At 38.2% G+C, this 21,154-nt stretch overlaps 1 protein-coding gene across 2 annotated transcripts in view; it reads right to left on the bottom strand.

Annotated features, from left to right (window-relative positions):
• The window catches only part of adam12b (ADAM metallopeptidase domain 12b), a 75,440-nt gene that overhangs the window by 43,223 nt on the left and 11,063 nt on the right, over positions 1-21,154 (bottom strand). For both annotated transcript variants that reach the window (XM_086171703.1, XM_086171696.1), the window contains exon 3: positions 20,701-20,774. In XM_086171703.1, the coding sequence (XP_086027829.1) occupies positions 20,701-20,774 (74 nt within the window). The remainder of the gene's footprint in view (positions 1-20,700; positions 20,775-21,154) is intronic.

Below are 21,154 nucleotides of genomic sequence, written 5' to 3'. Positions count from 1 at the left end.
TGATTCACGCTGACCTAAATCTAGCACTCGTATAGAGCAACATGGAGAAAGAGAAGGTGTGAAATGGTCTATACATTCCTCCGAGTCCAAAGGCGAAGCACTGATTTGTTTTTCCTCTATATCATAGGTGTCAAACTCTGGCCTGCGGGCCAAATTTGGCCCACAATGTAATTATATTTGACCCGCAAAGCCATACCAAATGACTGTTAGAGCTGGCAGGCCGTTACAGTCTACAGTGCATGTATCGCTAATTCTACAAAACCCAGAGTTTTCTGCTGGTGTTTTGGCATGAAAATCACAACAGGACCCATAAACGCCCTCTCCTCTGTTAGCAGTAGTCTGAGCAACCTTATGCTAATACTAGCACCCAGCTACTTAGGCAGAAAAAAGGAATTTGCATTTCTGCAATACTAAGTTATACATTGAAATATCGTCAAAAGAGGGTTGTATATGATGTTAGTGGAGAACAACAATTTTGTTGAGATAACAAATACCATTAAAAATGTACATGTAGTTCAAGGAGTTGGTATTACTATATTGTAGTAGGAAATAAAAATTATTTTTTGCTTTGCTTTATGGAGAAACTTACAATTGGATATTAAGGGAGTGCTGTTCTTCTTTTACTGTCCATGTAAAAAAATCATTAATGTGTTATTAGAGGCTTTATATTTCTGTTTTTTTTACACTGAATTTAGGCTCGTAATGAAATATTAACGGAAACTAAATGTAGTAGCAAAATGCAATAGTACAATAATTTCAAAAATGATAGGAAGAAATTACTATATTGATTATTCACTCTTTTGCAATGACATTACCATAGCAACAAATCATAATTCGTTTTTCTTTCGCTCGCCTGTTGTTTTCTCTAACCTGTTCATTTTTAAGTGCTGCCCTGGTGCTGTTCATCTACAATCTGCCAGATTTCTTATGAATGTCGCATTAGTCTACCTCTCCTTTCAAAAGCGTCCTTCTGCAATCTAAAGTTTCCATTAAGAGAAAGATCCAATCCCGCGGCAAGGAAGAGTAACAAAATAGCCTGAAAATGTCACAATCACACCATTTACGGTTCCCCAAGTGCCTCAAGACATGATTTTAATTTTTGAATATAACAATGATGGTTGTCGAATGGTGAAGCAGAGTAAGTGAATTTCATTTTGAAAATAAACAAATAAAAACCCAAAAAAATAACCTGCATCTAACTTAACAAACAAGTCAGGACAGTTAGCGAAATGTTTGTCATTAATCATTAATCATTAATCATTAATCATTAATCATTAATCATTAATCATTAATCATTAATCATTAATCCAACCTGATGGGGATAGCAGTCTCAGACACACATTGCCAATAGATTTACACAAGCAAATGTAATTAAACCTCCCATGACCTGGTGTCACCATGAGCTGACATGACATATTGGGTTGACTATTCTGCCCTGTGGAAATTCAGACTTAGTGTCCTCATATGTTGACATGGTTATCTCAAAAATTACATCATGTTAAAAGATGATGCTTAGCTTTTGTCCTTATCGTGGTCTCAATAGGCCAAAATGGCAAAGCGGAATTTGAAATGTGTTCCAAACAAGAGCTTGGGTCTTAGGGGGAATTAATTTGTAGAATGTTTATCATCCATCTGTACAACGGCCAAGCTTGTTGACGATTTACATATATATATTTTTTTTTCCAGAGTGAGAAATGCATTTTATCAATGTTATTAGAGGCTCCTGTGGATACCTTTGTCAATGAAAATTGACTGAATGCAGCTCCCTGGAGTTTGTTGCAAACATCTAATTAATGGATCACTAATAGCCACACAGGTTAATTGTGATGAATGAGAGGCTTTTTAATAGCACTTTGGGAAGATAGACAATACAGATTTTTCTAGAGGAAAAAAAACCGAAACCTTTTTTTTTCTCCTTCAGTCAGCAAAATATAATTTGTTAATCATAATAAAACCACTTATCATGAAATGAATTTACTGCATGTACTATCAATTCTGTAAAGTTATATCTTAAACTATTCAGAAACTGCTTTCATGATATTAGAAAATTTTAATTGTACTGTTGTCTATTAACAATTCCAAGTGTATAAGACAACAATTAGCCAAACCCACTGTTGAAAGATTTGAGTTATTCTGAGTTATTCTCACTCTGATCCATGGTGCCTTGTGGGTGCCATTTCCATTTCCAGACATGATTGGATTGCAAGCACATATCCAATGCAAAAATCTACGAATGACTAGAAGATATTGGTGACAAAGCAGGGACCGTGCACACAGGGACACAGCAGAAAAACTCATTATACGCACAGAAAAAAAGAGAAAAATCCCTATTTCTTTGACCGTGGAATGAAAAAAATATAGATAAATAAATAATAATAATAAAAAAAAGCAAGGCTGGCCAAAATGACTTTCTGTCATCTCTGAAATGACAGCAGACAGAACCGTAGCTGCTGTTGCTTGAACACGTCCTTTTATGAGGTTTATTTACAAAGTACAAGTCACCTCTATCATTCAGAGTTGTAGCAGGAGCAGAATCAATGAAACTGTGCGTGCCAGGCGTTGTTTATATAAATAGTGCTTTCAATATTATCCTTTTTTTTCCTCAAGCATTCAGACAGTACAATGTTCTGTGCAAATTTGAACTTCATTTACATATATCTGACTCTATGCCTCAATTCACCATCACATAAAGCCCCTTGAGCGTAAAACCATTTGAGAGGAATGAAGCTCCTCTTGCATGTGCATCCTTTGAAGACTACTAACTTCACTGATCTTGTGTTAATCCACTTTTCCCCGACAAGTCAAAACCTAAGCCTTCCCTTGGTTGCTGCTTCTGGTTGTGTAGGCCTTACCTGAATAAGAACAGGTGACTACAGTAGGAGGAAGATGAATAGAGGAGGAGGAACTAAAGAGGTGTGGTTGACAGCTCTAAATCTATTTCCAAATACAGCTGCATTTCAAATTGATTTACATACAGCTCACTGTCCCTTCAGCTTCCGCTGGGCTATGAGGATGCAATGAAGTATCAAAAGCCATGAAAAGGAGAGAAAAAAAAAAATCCAGATGATGGAGGGAGGAGCAGTGGGAGCAAAACCGCGAAAGTGCTAAATTGAGAGTGTCTTCCTTCACTGTCGTCCCCTCGTGTGCAAGATGTATTTTGTGGGCATTTCTGCGTTTTTGGAATCCTGCCATTTACCATTAATATATTTTCTTTTGAGGTCAAACTATGCTTTTCCATTTGTTTTCAGCGATGCTCACACGCCGAAAAGCTGGTTTATGCCGGGTTCATACGTGTGGATATGTTATGAGTGGATTTGCCACATGACATTAGTTGTATTTGGTGCATGGGTATTAAACTAATGCAATTGCATAATTAAATGACTAAAACCTAGGTATTGTCTGTGAGTGAAACAACACGGCACAAATTGACCCATTTACACTTTGACTTCATGCACCTCCCCTTTCATTTTTTTTAAAATTTTTTATACATTTTCAATTGGTTGAATGAACCTAAATATTTAAATAGGGGTGCTGCAGTGGTTAATGCTTCAGCATCACAGCAAGAAGGTCCCTTTTTCGATTCTGATATGGATCCTTTTTGTATGGTGTTCTCAACATGTCTGCAATAGTTTTCTCCGGTGGAGATCATGAATGAATTTATTAATGCATCAGTATAGGATACTGCTCAAGTTCACATTCATTTGAGAAGTCTCCAAAGTAGTGCTTGTAGCCAGTGTTAGAATGCTGTTTCTTAGAAGTGAGTAAAAGTAGATTTGTGTTCTGGCAAAAAGAGAGAGCATTGGACAAAAAAATAAAAAAATAAAATGAAATAGATAGATATATTTCACTTAAAGTTCTAAGAGATGATATTTGACCTTTCAGTAATTAAATCGTTTTTGAGTTTCAAGGCAGACATTTTTCTACCCTGAAAAATAACTAGCATCCCAAAAACCCATTTTGAACCATTCTTTCAGGCACATGAGACCATCCAGTGTCGTAAAGCTGAAGATACTGATGCATCAGCTGGCATTGCAGCTATGCCGTTAGAAAGGTTAAAATGTCCAGTCAATGACACAGCAGACTAAAATGGCCAAAATAAACCCCTTTAGGACACAGCAGACCAATATCAAACAACTGTGCTGATCGGCCAAACTTATTTAAATATTGACTGACCAAAGCAAAGATAACTCCTTAATGAGCCAACATCACTCTGCTTTTTGAAGAGTCTAAAAGAGACCAGCTTGTTCACGGTTAAATAATTCAGCAGTTGCTTCAGCCTTGTCCAGATGATAACAGTTACCCCATTATAAAGGTTTTGGAGCATTAGATAACCAGACAAAAAGTGAAGCAGACAAAAAAAAACAAACAAACAAACAAACAAACAAACCCCGTGGTTGTGAAGTTGTCATTGGCGATTAAGTATCTCGAGTGTTAGAGTAGGGAATGAATCGGCGAGCCAAAAGGGATTTGAGCAACTCCCAAACTCCTAATTGTCAACATTAATTTTGGATCCAACCGTGAGAAGACTTCTATGCCAGTCCATCACCAATAGAGCCCACTGCTTCAAACAAAAGACTACCGGTCTTCCTCACCTCAGGCTTCACAGTACTGTGTGTGATGTGGTGCCCGAGGGCAGTGAAGTAATAGCATCAGTAAAGCAGAGTGCAGAGGGAGAAACAAGGCTGCCAGCACTGGACAGCAGAGGTGAATGATGAATCACAGTGTAGTGATATAGTCAGTGGATGCTGTCTCTCTCTCTGTTTCACACCCTCTAAAAATAACAGACATTCAAGAAAAACATAAAACTGTATGAACCTCACGGATGATGTAGTCACATTTTTCATTTTTATGTTTGAGGTACATCACTGCTTACATGATCTTTTTCACGACTTGTTACCAATCTATGTAGGCTGCTATAAATGTAATAGATTGTGCCAGACAGTCAGTAACAAGAACGAACGAACGTATGTGAGGTGATATGATTTTTCTTCCTAAAAAGAAAGTGGATGCTGCTGATGGTCAGTCACTGTTGGCAAATAGAAATCACTCCAGGGGAAAAAAAAAGAAGACATTTTGTTTCAGCTGATGTATTGCAAGTACTCATATTGGATTGTGCCGCTCTGCTGATCACTTCACTGTGCCTGAAAAGCTGTAAAAGGTAAAAGGTAAATGGACTAAATTAAAGTATCCCCGATATGAAAGTTTGCTCCAATGTCATTTTTTTCATGCATTAGTGTCTTAAAAAGAAATCTTTATCGCCAAAGGTATTATATTCTGTTCTTGCAGTAATTGTAAGCTTATCTTCAACCCTTCATTTTTTTTGCTCCCTTTACCGCACATTTTCGGAGACTCAAGGATGAAAGGTTAGAGTCAAAGTGCAAAAAGAAGGATTAAAATGTCTAAGAAGTTTATTGAATCTTATATTTTGTATAATAAAATTCAGCATATAGGGTTCTTTGATACACTGGAAATGAATTTGTGCATAAAATCTCTAAGTGAGATGGACTGCATCCAGAGAAACTAGAAAGTACTGTAAGACTCATAAAACAGAGTCTTGTTGCCCTTGATTAAACTCTTATTTAATGCCTATGACAGACATTCTCCACACTCCAACAAGCAGGCAACATCTGGGAGGGAGAGCCAAGCTGGTAAAGAGTGAACTGTTTCATTGCTCCCAGCCAACATGTTAGGTTTATCCAAGGCCATAAATAATTTGCAGGCTGAACATATTTGGCCTCACAATACATAAAAAGCATGATGTCATATTCCCAGCAAACCCTTAAAAGGGGAAATATTTGTCAAATCAGTGGGCGAACAAATGCACCCATCTACAGTAAAATGAAATTCTCTCTCCGTGTAAAGTCAGGTGATATAACCCCAGCAAAATGTTCATTTTGAACAAAAGTAACCGCTGGCATTGTAGCCACTCTACATATTGTACCACTGACGTTGTTTGTTACAATTAACGCTTCCAGCTCTGACAACTTAATACCAGCTGCTTGTGGATATGAAACGTGTTTCTAAGGGCACGCGTGAATTCTTTGTTACTCTGACAAAGAGGAAAGATTATTTCTGGTAACCAGATGATGATGATGATGGTGCTGTAAATGCACGATACCTGGAGGGAGAATCAACTCCAGAAACCATCAGTGAAGCATAAACTCCTTACGTGAAAAAGGGTTTAAAAGTGCTGATCGCAGAGCAAGCACTTGAACTAAAACGCATCCTGATTCGGTCACTCGTGTAATATAGAATATTCTCTACATTTCAATGACTCTAAAATGATTTGTTTAAAGGAATAACACCATTTATAAAGTGGATAATATGAAGTGGATAGTTCACAGAGCTATCATCACCGTATTATTTTAGATGAAATCTTAGATGTTGATTTAATGGAATTTTATTTATTCATTTAAAAGAAGGATTTCTCTTGGTTACCTTGGCCAAAATCATATCAGTTCATTTTTTATGAATGTAACACCAGGTTGAAACGAGTTTCGTTTGATTTTTTTCTTAAAGAACTTGCCACAAAAGATAGCAAAACCTGAAAACATGCCACCAGCCACAGGTTTGAAGGGTGTCAAGGCATTAAAAATTGGTCTTGAAAGGTCATTTTCAAAAACATTGCAGACAACAAGGATACAGGACATTTTCTAGATAACTGACAGGTAAGACTGAGCTGGGTTCAGGATTACTAACATTTCTTTCCCACTCTCTGTGTTCATGAAATATCAGTGTTATGTATAAAAATCATTAGACTTGGGCATAAATCTCGATGGGAGGTGGAGAAAAATGCATGTACTGCATCTCACAAAGGTTTTGAAGCGTCGCTTTGGACCATATCAGGCATATTTAAATCAGGAATGTTTGCACAAAAAATAAATGGAAACATGAATTTGAACCTTCATGTTTAGTTGATTCTTGAACTGTAAGGTACTGCACTGTAAATGGGAAATGCAATCCTTTATTGAAATACATTTCCAAGGTGCTGAAAAGTATTGTAGCTTGTAGGTTGTTGACCTGTCACTCTCAAGCCCTTTGCTGATCACTGGGCTGCAGGTTTGTCAAATAGGATTCAGTCCGGTGATTGGTGGGAGAGAGTTTGGGAAGGGGTTGTAGCAGTAAGATTCGAGAATGTAGAATTAGTGTTGTGAGTCTAGTATGGTTAAATCGAGAGAGTTGTTGGAAATAACGCAATGCCATTTGGAGTGAAAGCCTCATTGCAGATGTCTTCATTGAAACGTTACAGTATCTCTGCGCCCTCTGATGATTGCATTGTGTTACATTGCACACAAATGGGTCAAACATGAACAGCAGATGCATTTGGAGGACCAAATAATATGTGAATATTGAACATATGAGATGTATCAAAACCTCATGTAAATCTCATAAGTAAATGGGATTTGAGATTGAAAACAATGAGAACTAAATCGTGAGATGCTCGTCGGGCCTTTACATCTGAAGAGTTTAGAGGTGATACAAGGGAAGGAAAGACAATATAACTTGTTGATAAATGTTACATAGTGTGAATCGATACATCATCTTTTAGTGTGCTTTACGTTGATTGGTTGCAGGTGTTTCTGCTGGTGGCTGGACCCGATGCACTTGGCAAGGTGTGCTGACCTGTTGGTGCCAGGATATATTGATACCATTTGTTCACAAGTTTGGTCTTCACTTTGGTCTACCAAGTGCTATATCTCATCAAAAGTAAATCAAATCTGTGACACTAAAACTCTATAGTGGAAAGTTACTTCTAAACCTGCTTCAAGATGAGCAGCCTGCCTCATAAATAATGCCCTGTTCCCCCATTTACACTGTAGCAACTCCTCTTCCTCGCACTGCTTTGCACAACCAACTATGATTGCCCTGATCTCACTTTTATTTTCACTTATTCGATGCCTGTTAAATTGTTGTTTAGCACTGTCAACCAAAGCAAATTCCTTGTAGTTTCAATATTACTTGCAGAATCAAGCAATTCTGATTCTGATTCTGAAGACAAAAGAAGGGCAATATATGAAGAATATACAGATTGTGACGAGATGGGCGATCAGACACTGCTAGGGGATGGTGAATCGGTCCAAAAATGCAGAGAGGCAGGGGAGAGATTCCTGTAAAATGTTCATTACCAGGACCTCAGATCAAACTGCCTGTATATCCCAAAAACAAAACTTGCTCAGACTCTGATATAAACAGAAAACAACTATGCAGCAAGGGTAAACGCACTGGACAAACTAGAATCTCCTCTAGACATGGGTCTAGACGAGGGGTCTCAAACTCGCGGCCCGCGGGCCAATTGCGCCCCAGAGGACAATAGTTTGGTGCCCCCACCTTTATGGCACTTTACAAGACAAACTGCCATACAGATCAAGCTCGCTGACCGCACTAACATTAAACTTTTCAAATTAAAGTTGTTCTGACCTCCCGAAAAAGGTCAGAACAGCGGGGTTGCTGCCAATCTTTTGGCGTGAGCTGAAAACATACCTCTTCACCAAGCACTAACCTACTAATCGCACAACCCCCCCACCAAAAAAATAAAAAAACGATGAAATGAATGTAAGTATGTATATTGTGCTGAGATGGCTATTTGGTTGAGTGGTCACTTCTGACTTCCGACTACTGGTACTTCGGATCTTCGGTGACTGAATTGCACTTCTTGTAAGTCGCTTTGGTGGAAAGCGTTTGCCAAATGACTGTAATGTAATGTAATGTAACATTTATGTATAGAGAAAAGCAAAGTAGTGTAGGAGTTAGTGCTTCTGCCTCACAGAAAGAAGGTCCCAGGTTGGATTCCCACAGGGGGCCTTTCTGTGTAGAGTCTCCATGTTCTCCCCATGTCTGCATGAAGTAAGTCAGGGTTCTACGGGTTTCTCCCACAGTCCAAAAACATGCAGGTTCACTGGACACCCTTTACAGATAAGCTGAACAGAACAGTCCCGCTGCCCGCCTCCAGCCGGCCGTCTCAGTCATCCTCATGACACTGGCAATTTTGACTAAACTAATTGTGGCGCAAACCAAATAAATGCTCCCTTGTTTCCCGACGCCACTCTTTTGCCACAAGAGGGGCTCATCGATATCAAGGGACATCACTCCGACAGGCTACATTGCTCTTCTTAGGTAAACAAGTTCTCGATTACTCAAAGCACAGTAAGAAAGCTAAGCCTTTTCACATTGTCTGTCCGGTGCGCTTTTTTCACTTCCATGTCCATGGAAATCGTAAGTAATACCCAAGCAGCAATGTTTGTTGGCAGTGCCCCGCTCTGGAGTCTTGCACGTATAACCAGTTGTCCATGTCTGTGTGTGTATGTGTGTGTGTGTACGTGGGTATCCGTCCACATGAGCGTGCTTGAAGAAGTGCTGACTTGCGGCAACCAAGGCAGGTACATGTGTGGCGTGTCTGTGATTGTCACAGAGACACACAACAAATCTTCAGAGTTGTTCACAAGTAACTGGAAAGTAATACAGGAGTCCACAAAGGACAATGGAATCAAATCTCAATGAAAAGTTGAAAAAGAAGTGTTTAAAATAGTGACTGATAAAGTTTCTATATGCCTACATGATACAGGAATGTTATTGCCACTTTAATACTCCCATCCATAACAAGCTACACACCGGAACTAATGACTGACGAGGGATCTTCAAGGGAGGTGGCCAATTATTATTCACTGAAAAAGAGTAAACAAATGAATTAATGTTAATGTCAGAGGGTTTCTATCTGTCCAATTAATCTGTGGTGGCTCCCCTGGGCCCATTGTACCACCATATTTTTTTTCTCTTCGCGGAAAATATGTAATTAACAGTTCAGAAAAACATATATTTTGTCTTTCATTTGTCTTCTTTTCCTTCTTCTTCCTCTTTCGGCTTTTCCCCTCAGGGGTCGCCACAGCGAATCAACTTTCTCCATCTAACCCTATTCTCTGTATCCTACTCTCTCACACCAACTACCTTCATATCCTCTCTCACTACATCCATAAATCTTCTCTTGGTCTTCCTCGAGACCTCTTGTCTGGCAGCTGCAATTCCAGCATCCGTCTATCAATATATTCTCTATTCCTCCTTTGTACATAACCGAACAATCTCAGACTGTCTTCTCTGACCTTCTCTCCAAAACATCTAACATGTGCTGTTCCTCTGATAGACTCATTCCTGATCCTTTACATCCTGGTCACTCCCAAATGCTTATGTCTTCTTCCACCTTGCAGCCCCCCTGCTCCTGCACCTAAATACAAGTTAATGTTAAGGAAAAAATGATGGCCATTCATCCAGCAAACATCTGAATCTGACAGAAAGAATGACCTGTCAGGTGTTGAACATTATCCCACATACAACAACTACTATGATATATCCATCACTGTACAAACCGCTCATTTTCAACACCATTGGTGATCTGGTCCCAGACCCTGAAAAGCAGTATTCCTCGCCTTTTAAAATGGTCTTGCATCATTAAACCTATATTCTATGCTCTTTACTTTCCTTGCTGCTTCACTGATTCACCGATAAGATAACAGCGTACAATCTGTCATTCTCCAGTCCATTACCTTGCAAACAAAAAGGAGACAGACACTTGGTATAGATGTATCGTTATGACCAGGATCAGGGAGAGCAATCTGTCACCGATGCTAATACACTGTCTTGTGGATCATAACAGCAGCCAGATGTTGAAGGTGGGGTGTTTGTCAGTTACTAGATAAGCAACAAGTGGTGAAATGGAATTGCATTTTAGCAATGTTGTAATGTTGACTGTTACTTAAAAATTCTTCACTGACTTTATGAAGTAAATCTCTTCATTAAGTGGATGAACCGGTGAATCCAACTGTTTACATTGTATGGTTCCTTGGGATTCAATGAAGATTTCAAACATCAGCATTGTGCACATGTGAGAATTTGTTACAGCTCTGTTTGGAGAGTAATTTCCAGTTGAGGACATTTTGACTTTTGGTCTTTTTATTGTTTGTTGTTTTTCCATCGCATGTTCTTTTTGCATGTCCTCTATCTTTTTGTTCCAATTCCAGTTTCAGCTATTTTGATTTTTGATAGATTTAGCTCTTCTGTGTCATGTGTTGTATAGCTTCCTGCCTTCTTTTCCCTGTAATCACCTGTATTTTGCTCGATAAAAACAGCCCGCGTCAAATCTAACCCATTCTCATCGCGTTCTCCCGTTATACCCTTTGCGAATCAGGGCTACTGTTTTGATAGAAAAGCATTGTTCAACCTTGAAATAATAAAAGCCAACGTGGTTGTTTGGTACTCAATTGTTACCGTTATTTAAAACATGTCATAAATTATTATGGCTGCTCATGAAGGGCACATGTATGAGGAAATATGTAATGCTAACAAAGAGAAAAAAAAAATTAAAGGGTCACTGAAATTGAAAGACTTATTCAACTGTTTCCAATGAATTCTGAATAGATATACAACACCCATGGGTTCCACGTCCTGCTGTTCCAACAAGGTCAAGTTTAACCCCGCAGAGCAAAAACATTCCCTCTATCAATGATGTCATGAGGACTTCCTCTACCTTGTTTTCCATGCTCCCTCCTGGCTGTTATTGTTATGTGTGGAAATGCATGCATGAGTCTTTATGTAAAACAGTTCAGTCATCGTATTTAATGACTGACCTGTCAAGGCCATGAAAGTATCAGGTAATGTCAGAGTTCCATTTATTTATTCTGCTTCTGCACTATATACATGGCATATTATATATAAGGGAGGAAATACAAGCCTCTGGTTATTTGGATGTTAATCATTCATTATGACACCCAACACTACTCGCCATTGATCTGTATATTAAGTTCATGATTAGTATCATCAACAGAAATGTCAATAATCCCCTTAACTTCATTTTATTATGCTTTCATAGGATGAATAGTATCCTTGGCATTACTCATTTCAGGTATAAGCAAGAGCGAGAGTGAAACTGCTTGCTGTATACCAGAGTCTGGGGTAGAATGGTTCTTATGTCTCAAAGACACCGGCTTTGTGCAGCACAAATCTATAATTTAGGATGTGGATCAAAAAAAAAAGTGCATCTACTTTGGAAAAAGTTGACAAAATGATTTAAAATTTAAAATTGGCTTAGTGTGTGGGACCAGTTTTTTAAGTATGGGGGCTGCTTTGCTAGCCAAGGTAATGTCATTTATGTCATAATACAGCAATGAATGTATCCTGTCAGACAAAAGAAACCACATCATGATGGATAGTTCAGACATGCATTTTATAATCGTAAGGAACCTTTCAGTGGAAAGCAAGGTAATGTAACCCTTCTTGAGCCATTCTCAAGGGTGTGTTTTCAGGTTGATGTAGATGAATGATGTCTTCGATAAATAAGGATAATATGCAACTGACGCCTAATTCAACCATTACTAACCACTGCTAAAGTAATAGTGAAGTCCACCTACACGTGTACATTTCAGTCCCGTGGATCACATATTTGATACAAAAATGGGCGGGTTTTAAAAGGTGTTGGAGAGCAGGAGAGAAAAGGTATCAGCTCTACTCATTTGTAAATAAAAAAGAATATTGCTATCCACCCAGTGTTCTGCTGCTATTAGCACTTTTGCCTAATGACCCAAACACAGAGTGGGATAGGTGGGGTTAAAAGTTGTTAAAATAAAAAAAAATGAATATACACATGAGTACGGCATACACAGAAACGGTTATATTTGCAAAGTGTTTTAACACCCTTGCCATTTAACGCTTTAAGCCACTGGGATATTAAACACATTCGTGACAAATTGTTGACACACTGTAGTATAATTAGACTAAACTCATTTAATATGTGGTTTCACCAGTGAACAAAAAACCTATAGCACTGCTGTTCATAATTATCCTTTGTACAGCTTTGTACAGCTTGGCTCTACTTACTGTACCCCCACAACAATTTCAGCTTGTGGTTTGTAATACTTGTGTTCCTATAAACGGAGAATGTTAAATATATCATTTAGACACTTTTTTTGATGGTCAGAAATGCCTCTTTCGCTTTGTAGCCTACCCCATATCTTGTTTAAGAACTCACTTTACAGTGATCTTCCTCAAGGATTCCTGGATCTTGGAAAAAAAAAATCAATCACCCTTTTAAGAAGTGAGAAAGAGGCAACGAGAAAACGCAAACCTGAGATATAGAGAACATAATATCAACTGTGAGGGAGAGTTTGGCCTCAAGTGTTTTGGCTATGCTCTCGAAGGACAAAAACACAACTACAGTGGTAACTTCTAATAATTTGCACTTGTTCTGTCTCCATCCTCTTCAAACTTTTTGTTGCACTTTAATACTAAGGGACAAGGGAAAGCGAAAACCATCACTATCATCAAGGTAACAAAGGCAAAATTCACCATTATAATTCGGAGCATCTTTGATTTTTAGCATACCTGTCATTGCAAACATGACCTTCAGTTAAGACTAAGTTTGAGGCTGATTTGGCTGCTTTAGTATTCTAAAATAAGCAATTTACAACTGCTGTATAGCACTATATTATGGTCATAATGCATGTTACAGCAATTGAAGCGAAGATGCCGGAGGCATGTTAATTTATAATCACAGGATGATAAAGTAATAAAGCAGAGTGATAAACCACTTCTAAATATGGGCGTCACTAACATACTTCAATGTCATTAGATTCAAATACTTTCTTTAGTAAAAGCAAAATAAACACGCATGCCTATGAGCAGCGCCTTCTTGCTTGGTATGTTAACCTTAAAATTATGAAATACAACCACCAGCAATCAAACATCCATTTTGGTTTTCTAAACTTGAAAAGCAAGGGTAACTGGAATTAACAATGCAGAGCATAAACCCATTGCTTGTAATTCATGGGTGCTTAACCATTGACTGTAACAGGGAGAACAAAATCCCTCTGTCTAGTCAAACAGAGACTTGGCATTAGAACCCAAATACTTGTGTTGGCACCAAAGATAAGCCTTAAGTGAAGGTGTGACGGCATCATTTGACGGGATCAATTAATCAAGTCATCCAACAATCAATCAAAACTGTTGCCATCATATGTTGGATGGTTGTTGTAAAAACAGGCCGTGCAGTGGTCGCAGGCGCCTCAGGCCAGTGTTCTATCGCTGATAGCTTTTCACCAGAAAGTGCAAATAAAATCCTGACAGCACAAAATGGCAACCGCTTATAAATAGCTTCACCTGCTATATCGTCAAGGATATGCTCACACTCAAGACAACGGATGAAACAGTTAACAAGATGCTGCAGACGTTGAATTGCCATGTATGAATTGCCAAAGAAAGCATACGTGACACATCCAGCCATTCCGCTGTTATATACAGTAACAAAGTGATAGACAGCATTCTGAAGGAGTTACACTGCATTATTCTGCCAGAACAGATCTGGGGTCCAGATCCACTTTGACCCCATTTATGGGCTTCTTTGTACATCACATATCTCCTGATTGGACCCTGCCGTCAAAGTGCTTCGAAACCCAATACAAACTTCAAAACCGTACTGCAGCAACACAAGCAGAAGCCCTTCAAAGAGCTTTGACAGACTGGAAAAGAGAAAATTATCTGTATAGCTACAACAGTGCAGGTATTGTGTCTGCTGAGTGTATACGTTTTGTTGATTTTTTTAAATTTATTTGGGAAAGTAAGTTTTTTAAATTACATTTAATGAATAAAAATTTCATGTCATTTAAAAGCATGCATTTGCATTTTGTTAATTATTACAGTTGTGGCCAAAAAAAGGTTCTTGTAAATAAGATATCTTAAAAACATGGCAATAACTTTATTAACTGCAATAATTTCAAGGACAATTTGTCAAGTAAGAAATAAAGTTATGGTGACATGCTGAGCCAAAAGTTACCTATTAAATGAACAATGAACTTGGGGAACCTTGGAGGAAATGATGAGAAATGATAGCAAAACCAAACGCATGAAGAAAATCTGACAATAAACAACGAGAGAGCAAGATATGTCTACTGTATATGGTGTCGGTTTACTGTTCTGATAGGACCAAAACAAGAGTACGTCAAAAAATGCAGATATATTAACGTTTTCAAATTAAACTATTCATTGATTCAAAGTATTCAGATTTAGATTTTACACCAGCTGTCTATCATCCTGAGTTTAAGTTAGGTTAAAGGTGTGTCAGTTTCTGCTGGATGACTTAAGTCATAAATGGGGAAAGATCAAGTTTAGGTAAAAAAAAAAAAAAAATCATTACATTATGATCCGAAATACCACCTTGCGTCACTGGTCATGCGATATCACATCTTTAATTAGTAATGGTTAATGTTTCTTTTTGTTTCAAGATATGGTCTTGGAAGGGACATAGCTCAGTGCCATGTAGCTTTTCTGAATTCCCTACAAGACAGTAAGTGCTGGAATTTCAGTCTTTTTGTAAATGACATATTTCTTTAAAAAGGAAAGGCAGGAAAGCTACAACTAACAGTGGAGTGGGTTGATACCACAAACATAACACAAAAACAATCTGTTTTTACAAAGATTCCTCATGTCATATCTTGATTGTAGTGCTGCTTTACATATCAGTTCACATCTCCCATCATTTTTCAACAGGGTTTTTGATGACTCAAAAAGTCATCAACTCTTTTGATTGCACCATTGCACAATTTATGTTTTCTGATGTTTCTTTTAATTCGCCTCCCACCTACAGATTAAATTCTCTAACAGATCCAATGCATTTCCGAAATATTTCAATGAACCTCTTCTCATTCAGCATAGTGAGTCTCCCCAGCTGTACTACATATTGAGAGATCGTGTCATTGTCAGCTGTACTATTGTAGTGGAGTGCATCTTCTCTTCATTGGAAAACACAATGGATGTTGCTATGGGGACTTCTTTTGTCAAAACCATAAAGATGGTGAATTTTGGTCATGTGTTTCGAAATGGGCTCTTTCCCCTTTACTTTTCCTGTCACAGAAGAATGGAAGGAAATGTTCTCATTGGGAAACAGGGTTTTCTGCAGACCTAGTTAAAGAACAGATCCAGCACATTGTGTTGTAAAGGGAGAAAAGGAAAGGTATTTTGATAAACATGGTCCTGTTGAATGGGTTTTCAATTACTCCTTATGACAATAGATATTGTATACATTAAACTACTTTCTGCAAGAAACAAAAAAAAAAGGTTTGCAGTTTGTAAACAGTCCAATTGATCTAAAATATGCACAAAACCATTCTGGCAAGATTTTAGGTTATGACACTAATTCTGACCAGCAAATTATATGTCAAGCACTGACAATCAAAAAAGCTGAGGTTCCTCAGGCTGAAATTTAAGATTTATCACATTTCATCAGACACACTTATCACCATGTTTCCATTAAACTTCTGAATTACAGTCTTCGAGAATAATTGCATATCAAGGTGGTGAGTACAATCATTTTCAGACAATCCCATTCAGATCAGCCTATTATTCCCCATTATTACTTTCCTACTTGCTGAACACGTAATGGGTGAGTGTTGGGATCTATTTTTTTAATGTTGACCATTGTAGAACTCTTAACTTAAATATTGGAATTTGTGAAATGAGACTGAAAACTATATGTTGTTTGGCCAACATTCTTGCTGATTTTCAGTTAACATCAGGCCCTCGAAACCAGAAATCCCATCAATAACTATAAAAACCGTACTTAATGAGCCTTGCTATAAATCTCTGCTATTCTTTCCCTTTTGCACATCTTCACACGTACACACCGGCCCCCTAGACGGCACTACTGAAGTCTTTAATCAAGACTAATGTGGAATGTCCCATACGACCACCATTCATTTTTTCAAGCGAGCCAAGTCTGCTTCTGATCAATGCCATACATCAAAACAGCCAGTTCTGGCAAAGGACTGCTGTTGGCCAGCAATATTTTCACTTGATATTAGTAACATACATACAACATCACTTGAATGACAGGGCATGCTAAACATTTTGTCTTTTCAGTCATACTACGGTATCTTTTTTGAAAAAACCCGGAAAGGGAAATCTTGTGTAAACTTTAGAACACAAATTACAGACATTTATAAGAAAAATTACAGTGAAAGGCAAATATAAACCACACCCCCAGTGTTTTGACATGCTCAGGTTCAGATGCAAAACTTAAAAAAAAATATGGTCTGAGACATGTACTCAACTATCATCCTCCTGGGTGAAAATCTATAACCGGGGTTTGCAAGGTTCTGCTTTTGCAACAAGTGAGATGATGACACCTCTTGAGTCATCTTGCAAAAATGACACAACCTCTGTGACATACATAGGCAGCTCTCACCTTTACAATATATATATATTTTTCCATTCAGACAGTTTCGTCCCTACAGCCAGGGAAGAATAATGGTCTCTTCCAGCCAACATAAAAGCAGTTCTTACTAGGACAATTTTGCACTGAATGCGAAAACTCACACTCACACACCTTGACAGCATTACCAACTCCTTAACCTCAACCATGACCACTGAATACTAAACCAAATCTTTATTCTCAGTGTTACCACGCCTTCATCTTCAAAGTTTAACATTTAAAGTTACAGATGCTCGTTTATCATCGTTATAAATCAAGGGGAACGTTCACCGATTTATATGCTTAGTTAATCTATATTCATATTCATAATTACAATTATCTCAACTGTCCACTCCAACAAGAGTTTATCTGGAGACGTGTTGTCTATTGACTCACATTTAGCGGACTCCACACCATATTAACCCAATATGGACTATTTCTAAATAGGATTTAGTAAACAAATCATTTGTTATAATGAGGACCAAGGAAAGCATGAATTATATATTTCTCTGTCTAAATTAATATTGTCATCATGTAGTTGTTTTTAAAGCTTTAGATATTCTATTGGATATTTTGATTGGATAATATTAGAGCCATTGTGAGCAGTTTGTGCCATCATGTTAAACATACAATTTATTTTCAAATTACAGACCTAGACGTGCATGAACGTGTCAGAGACCACTTTTTTTTTTCTCGACACTTTGATCGAGTATTTCAATCAGGTAGTACCTTAAATTAGTATAGATCAATTTACACTGGCTGTGAGATAGTAAAGCTTTGCAGTACAGCTGTGCTGAATAAACAAACTGCACAGGCTCAGCACATTCAAGCAAAAGTGGAACCTTCTCAAAGTCACTGCACTTGCAGGCATCTGCACTAAGATGTAGTCCCAAAATATCACAACCTATACAAATTGCTCTTTCTCAGCCTGTACTACATTTTTAACTTCCGTATCCAATTGTGATTTTAATCACATTTGTCTGCCATCTGTGATTAATAATTAGTATGTTGTTCTACAACAATGCATTAAAACAAATGAGAAGAATGGTTTGCTAATGTCATGATTTTAATTGGAATTAACGGACTGAGAGGGCCTGTACTATTTAAAGCACATCCTGAACAAAAGCACAAATGTACTTTTCAAGCGGAAAAAGCGTATAGAGCCAATCATTGCATTTGTTTTGGATAAAAATGTCTTCTTCTTTTAGGGTTTTGACGCATTTAACCTCAACCACTAATTGGTATGAAAAATAAATAGCAGCCTGAAAGTAGGCAATGATGATATTCACTCTGACATGAAGAGTCAGCAAGTCAGCCCAGGTGCCTCTTAGTTTTAGAAAATAAATATGCCATACGTCAAATACTAGCATTTCAAAACCAAACTCACATATTTTGCTCAAGTGTGTCTCAGCCAAATTAAACTTGGCCACACTAACCCTGACAGGTACAGATGTGGTATGTCAAAATACTGCAGACAAACGCAGAAAAGGATACATTACGGTCAATTATTCAGATAATTTGAATATATCCACGAACATTTCCCATTCACATGTGCGTCTCTTTCCTCTGGCCCAGACAACACAGACACGTAAAGGTCAAAGACCACCTGTTTGGAGTTGGCTGAACTGATGAAGCGATATCAGAGGACACATCTGGCCTGACAGGGAACAGGCCGGATGGGAATGGCAGCATGCTCCCGGGCCCCAGGCTGGTGACTGATGACTCACAGCTGATGCCGAGGTGACTGGAGGTCGCATGAAGAATAGGGCACCGGAAGGGTCAGCCATGAAAGTGATTTTTAAAGGCGTGTGTAATTTCTTGGCGGGAAGATTATACATAAGAAAATTTTTTGTTCCATCAGCAAGCAAATTGAATTGCATTGGCAGAAGACCAGTTTCCAGCAAGGACAAATGACAAAATTGTTATTTAATAAAGTACATGCTCATAAGTCTTCTCTAATAGAGTTTCAGTCTCTCTCTGTGTTTTATATGACCATCATTTACCTTTGCAAAATCAGTGATTATATATTGCTGAGAGTGAGGGACTATGTTAATTTTATACTCTCTACCATAGATGTGGTTATACATGTTAAAACTCACAATATGCTGCAGCAGTGTAGAAATGTTAATGAGGCTGGTTGTTGAAGGAGTGGGTACTGATGAGTTCCGAAGTGCTTTATATACTATGGAGAAATATACATTTGATGTTTGAATTTGTCACAACTGGTTGGTTTTCAGGCATTTCTGGGTAATACAGCTCAAAGGAGCAGCCTTTGAGACCAGTAACGCGTCTGTAGAAGACAGCAGATGGTGTAATGCCAAAATAAAAAATGGGCAAGAGGTAATTGTGAAGGTCACTATTTTTGGGGGGGGGGGGGGAGTCTGAGGATGGTTTTCCTCCTATTTATCACCGAATCATTGAGGCTGGTGCAATTGAGTTCCCGAGTTGCTGTCATCATTCATGACATGAGGCCAGATGACTGGCTGGATGTGAATTCAGCTGTTCAACAAATGATTTTAGGCAGCATGTAAAAAATGTGCATTGGATACTGAAATTGGTGTATATTGGATATGGTGTGATTTTATTGATTGGTTACAGTACCTTTTGTTAGATTGTAAACCTGCTCTATTTCAGTAAAAACATCCGTTTGTCCTGTCTTTCTTTGATTTACACAGCCTACAAACACTATAATAGTTAAAAAAAAATGCACCCTGAAAATTTCATAAGGCACATTTTGCTTGAGAAATTTTACTGTAAATTATTATTCTTTTTCTGAAAAAAACATCACTGGTTTGTGGGAAAGGTGACCAATGAGGCATTCTGAACAATTCACCCGATCTTATGCCGATGTTTCTTTCTGCTACAGCAGCAGGCTTCCACAACCGCTGAATAAGATACATTAGCTAAAAAAAATAAAAAGCAGAGTCAGCAATCCCATCGTCTTTTGAGATTGTAAATTTCCCTAGATGTGGAAATCTGCCATTACACAGTGTTTTGTCTGGCTATACTGCAATATTTCCTCTCTATATGAAACAGTTTTGTATGCGGGCACGTATTTATCACCATATTTATGAATTCCACATGATTCTCTCCCCTCACTGCACAATTCACCATGTTTACGTTCCACAGTCTAGGAGACAATGGCGTGATGAGACAAGATGGAAAAACAGGGACAGAGAACAACCGCGTCTTCAGTGCGCTCTTCTTTTTTATCTTTTATCCGCTTTTATCTCCTGCCCTTTTAGAGAAACTGGTCTATAAAAAGTGTAAACTCGTTATTTGCACAGATTTTTCTCTTCTTGAATGCACCGTATTGTTGCCCATACGTTCTCTTGCATAAAAAAAAATGTTATAAGCAGTTCTTGGGAGCCTGGGCCACCATACTGCTTCTCTGTTTGTGAGTAACATATTATATATAGAATTTCCTCTGTACAGACGCTTCCCGGAAGAAAAGAAATCTGAAAAAAAGAACTCACTCGTTTTTCTCTAACAATAGGACGAGCTGTTCACCCTCGGCATGTATCACCAGCTGGAGAGACGCAGGGTAATTCTAGGGAAATAAAAAAAAAAAAAAAGAAATATGACAGCAGTGTTGATGCAGTGCCTGGATCTCACTCATCCTGCCTGTGAGTCGGCATTTGTGCTGAAACTTCACCTTGCTTTGACACGTAGTCTGTAATCAAAGCAGGATGTAGAGAGCCACAATGGGGTTTGGACGGACAGGAAAAGCGTTTCCATATCCTACACTTATAAAAATCTGTGCTTGACAGTGAAGGTCTACTGGATTTTGTCTTCCAACACAAATACACAAGTCCCAAGTTTTCGTCGCAAGAACTTTCCCGTGGAAGTTTTAAACACAAATCGATACAAGAGAAAACGAACAGGAAAAAAAAAAAGTATGCTTGCCCCTTTGCTGAATGAAGATGCAGC

Source organism: Fistularia commersonii, chromosome 2 (genome assembly GCF_037954325.1).
Source record: "Fistularia commersonii isolate RoL2024-O1a breed Wild chromosome 2, RoL_Fcom_v1.0, whole genome shotgun sequence".
In the NCBI taxonomy this organism is placed as follows: domain Eukaryota; kingdom Metazoa; phylum Chordata; class Actinopteri; order Syngnathiformes; family Fistulariidae; genus Fistularia; species Fistularia commersonii.
This window is presented reverse-complemented; position numbering and strand designations above follow the sequence as displayed.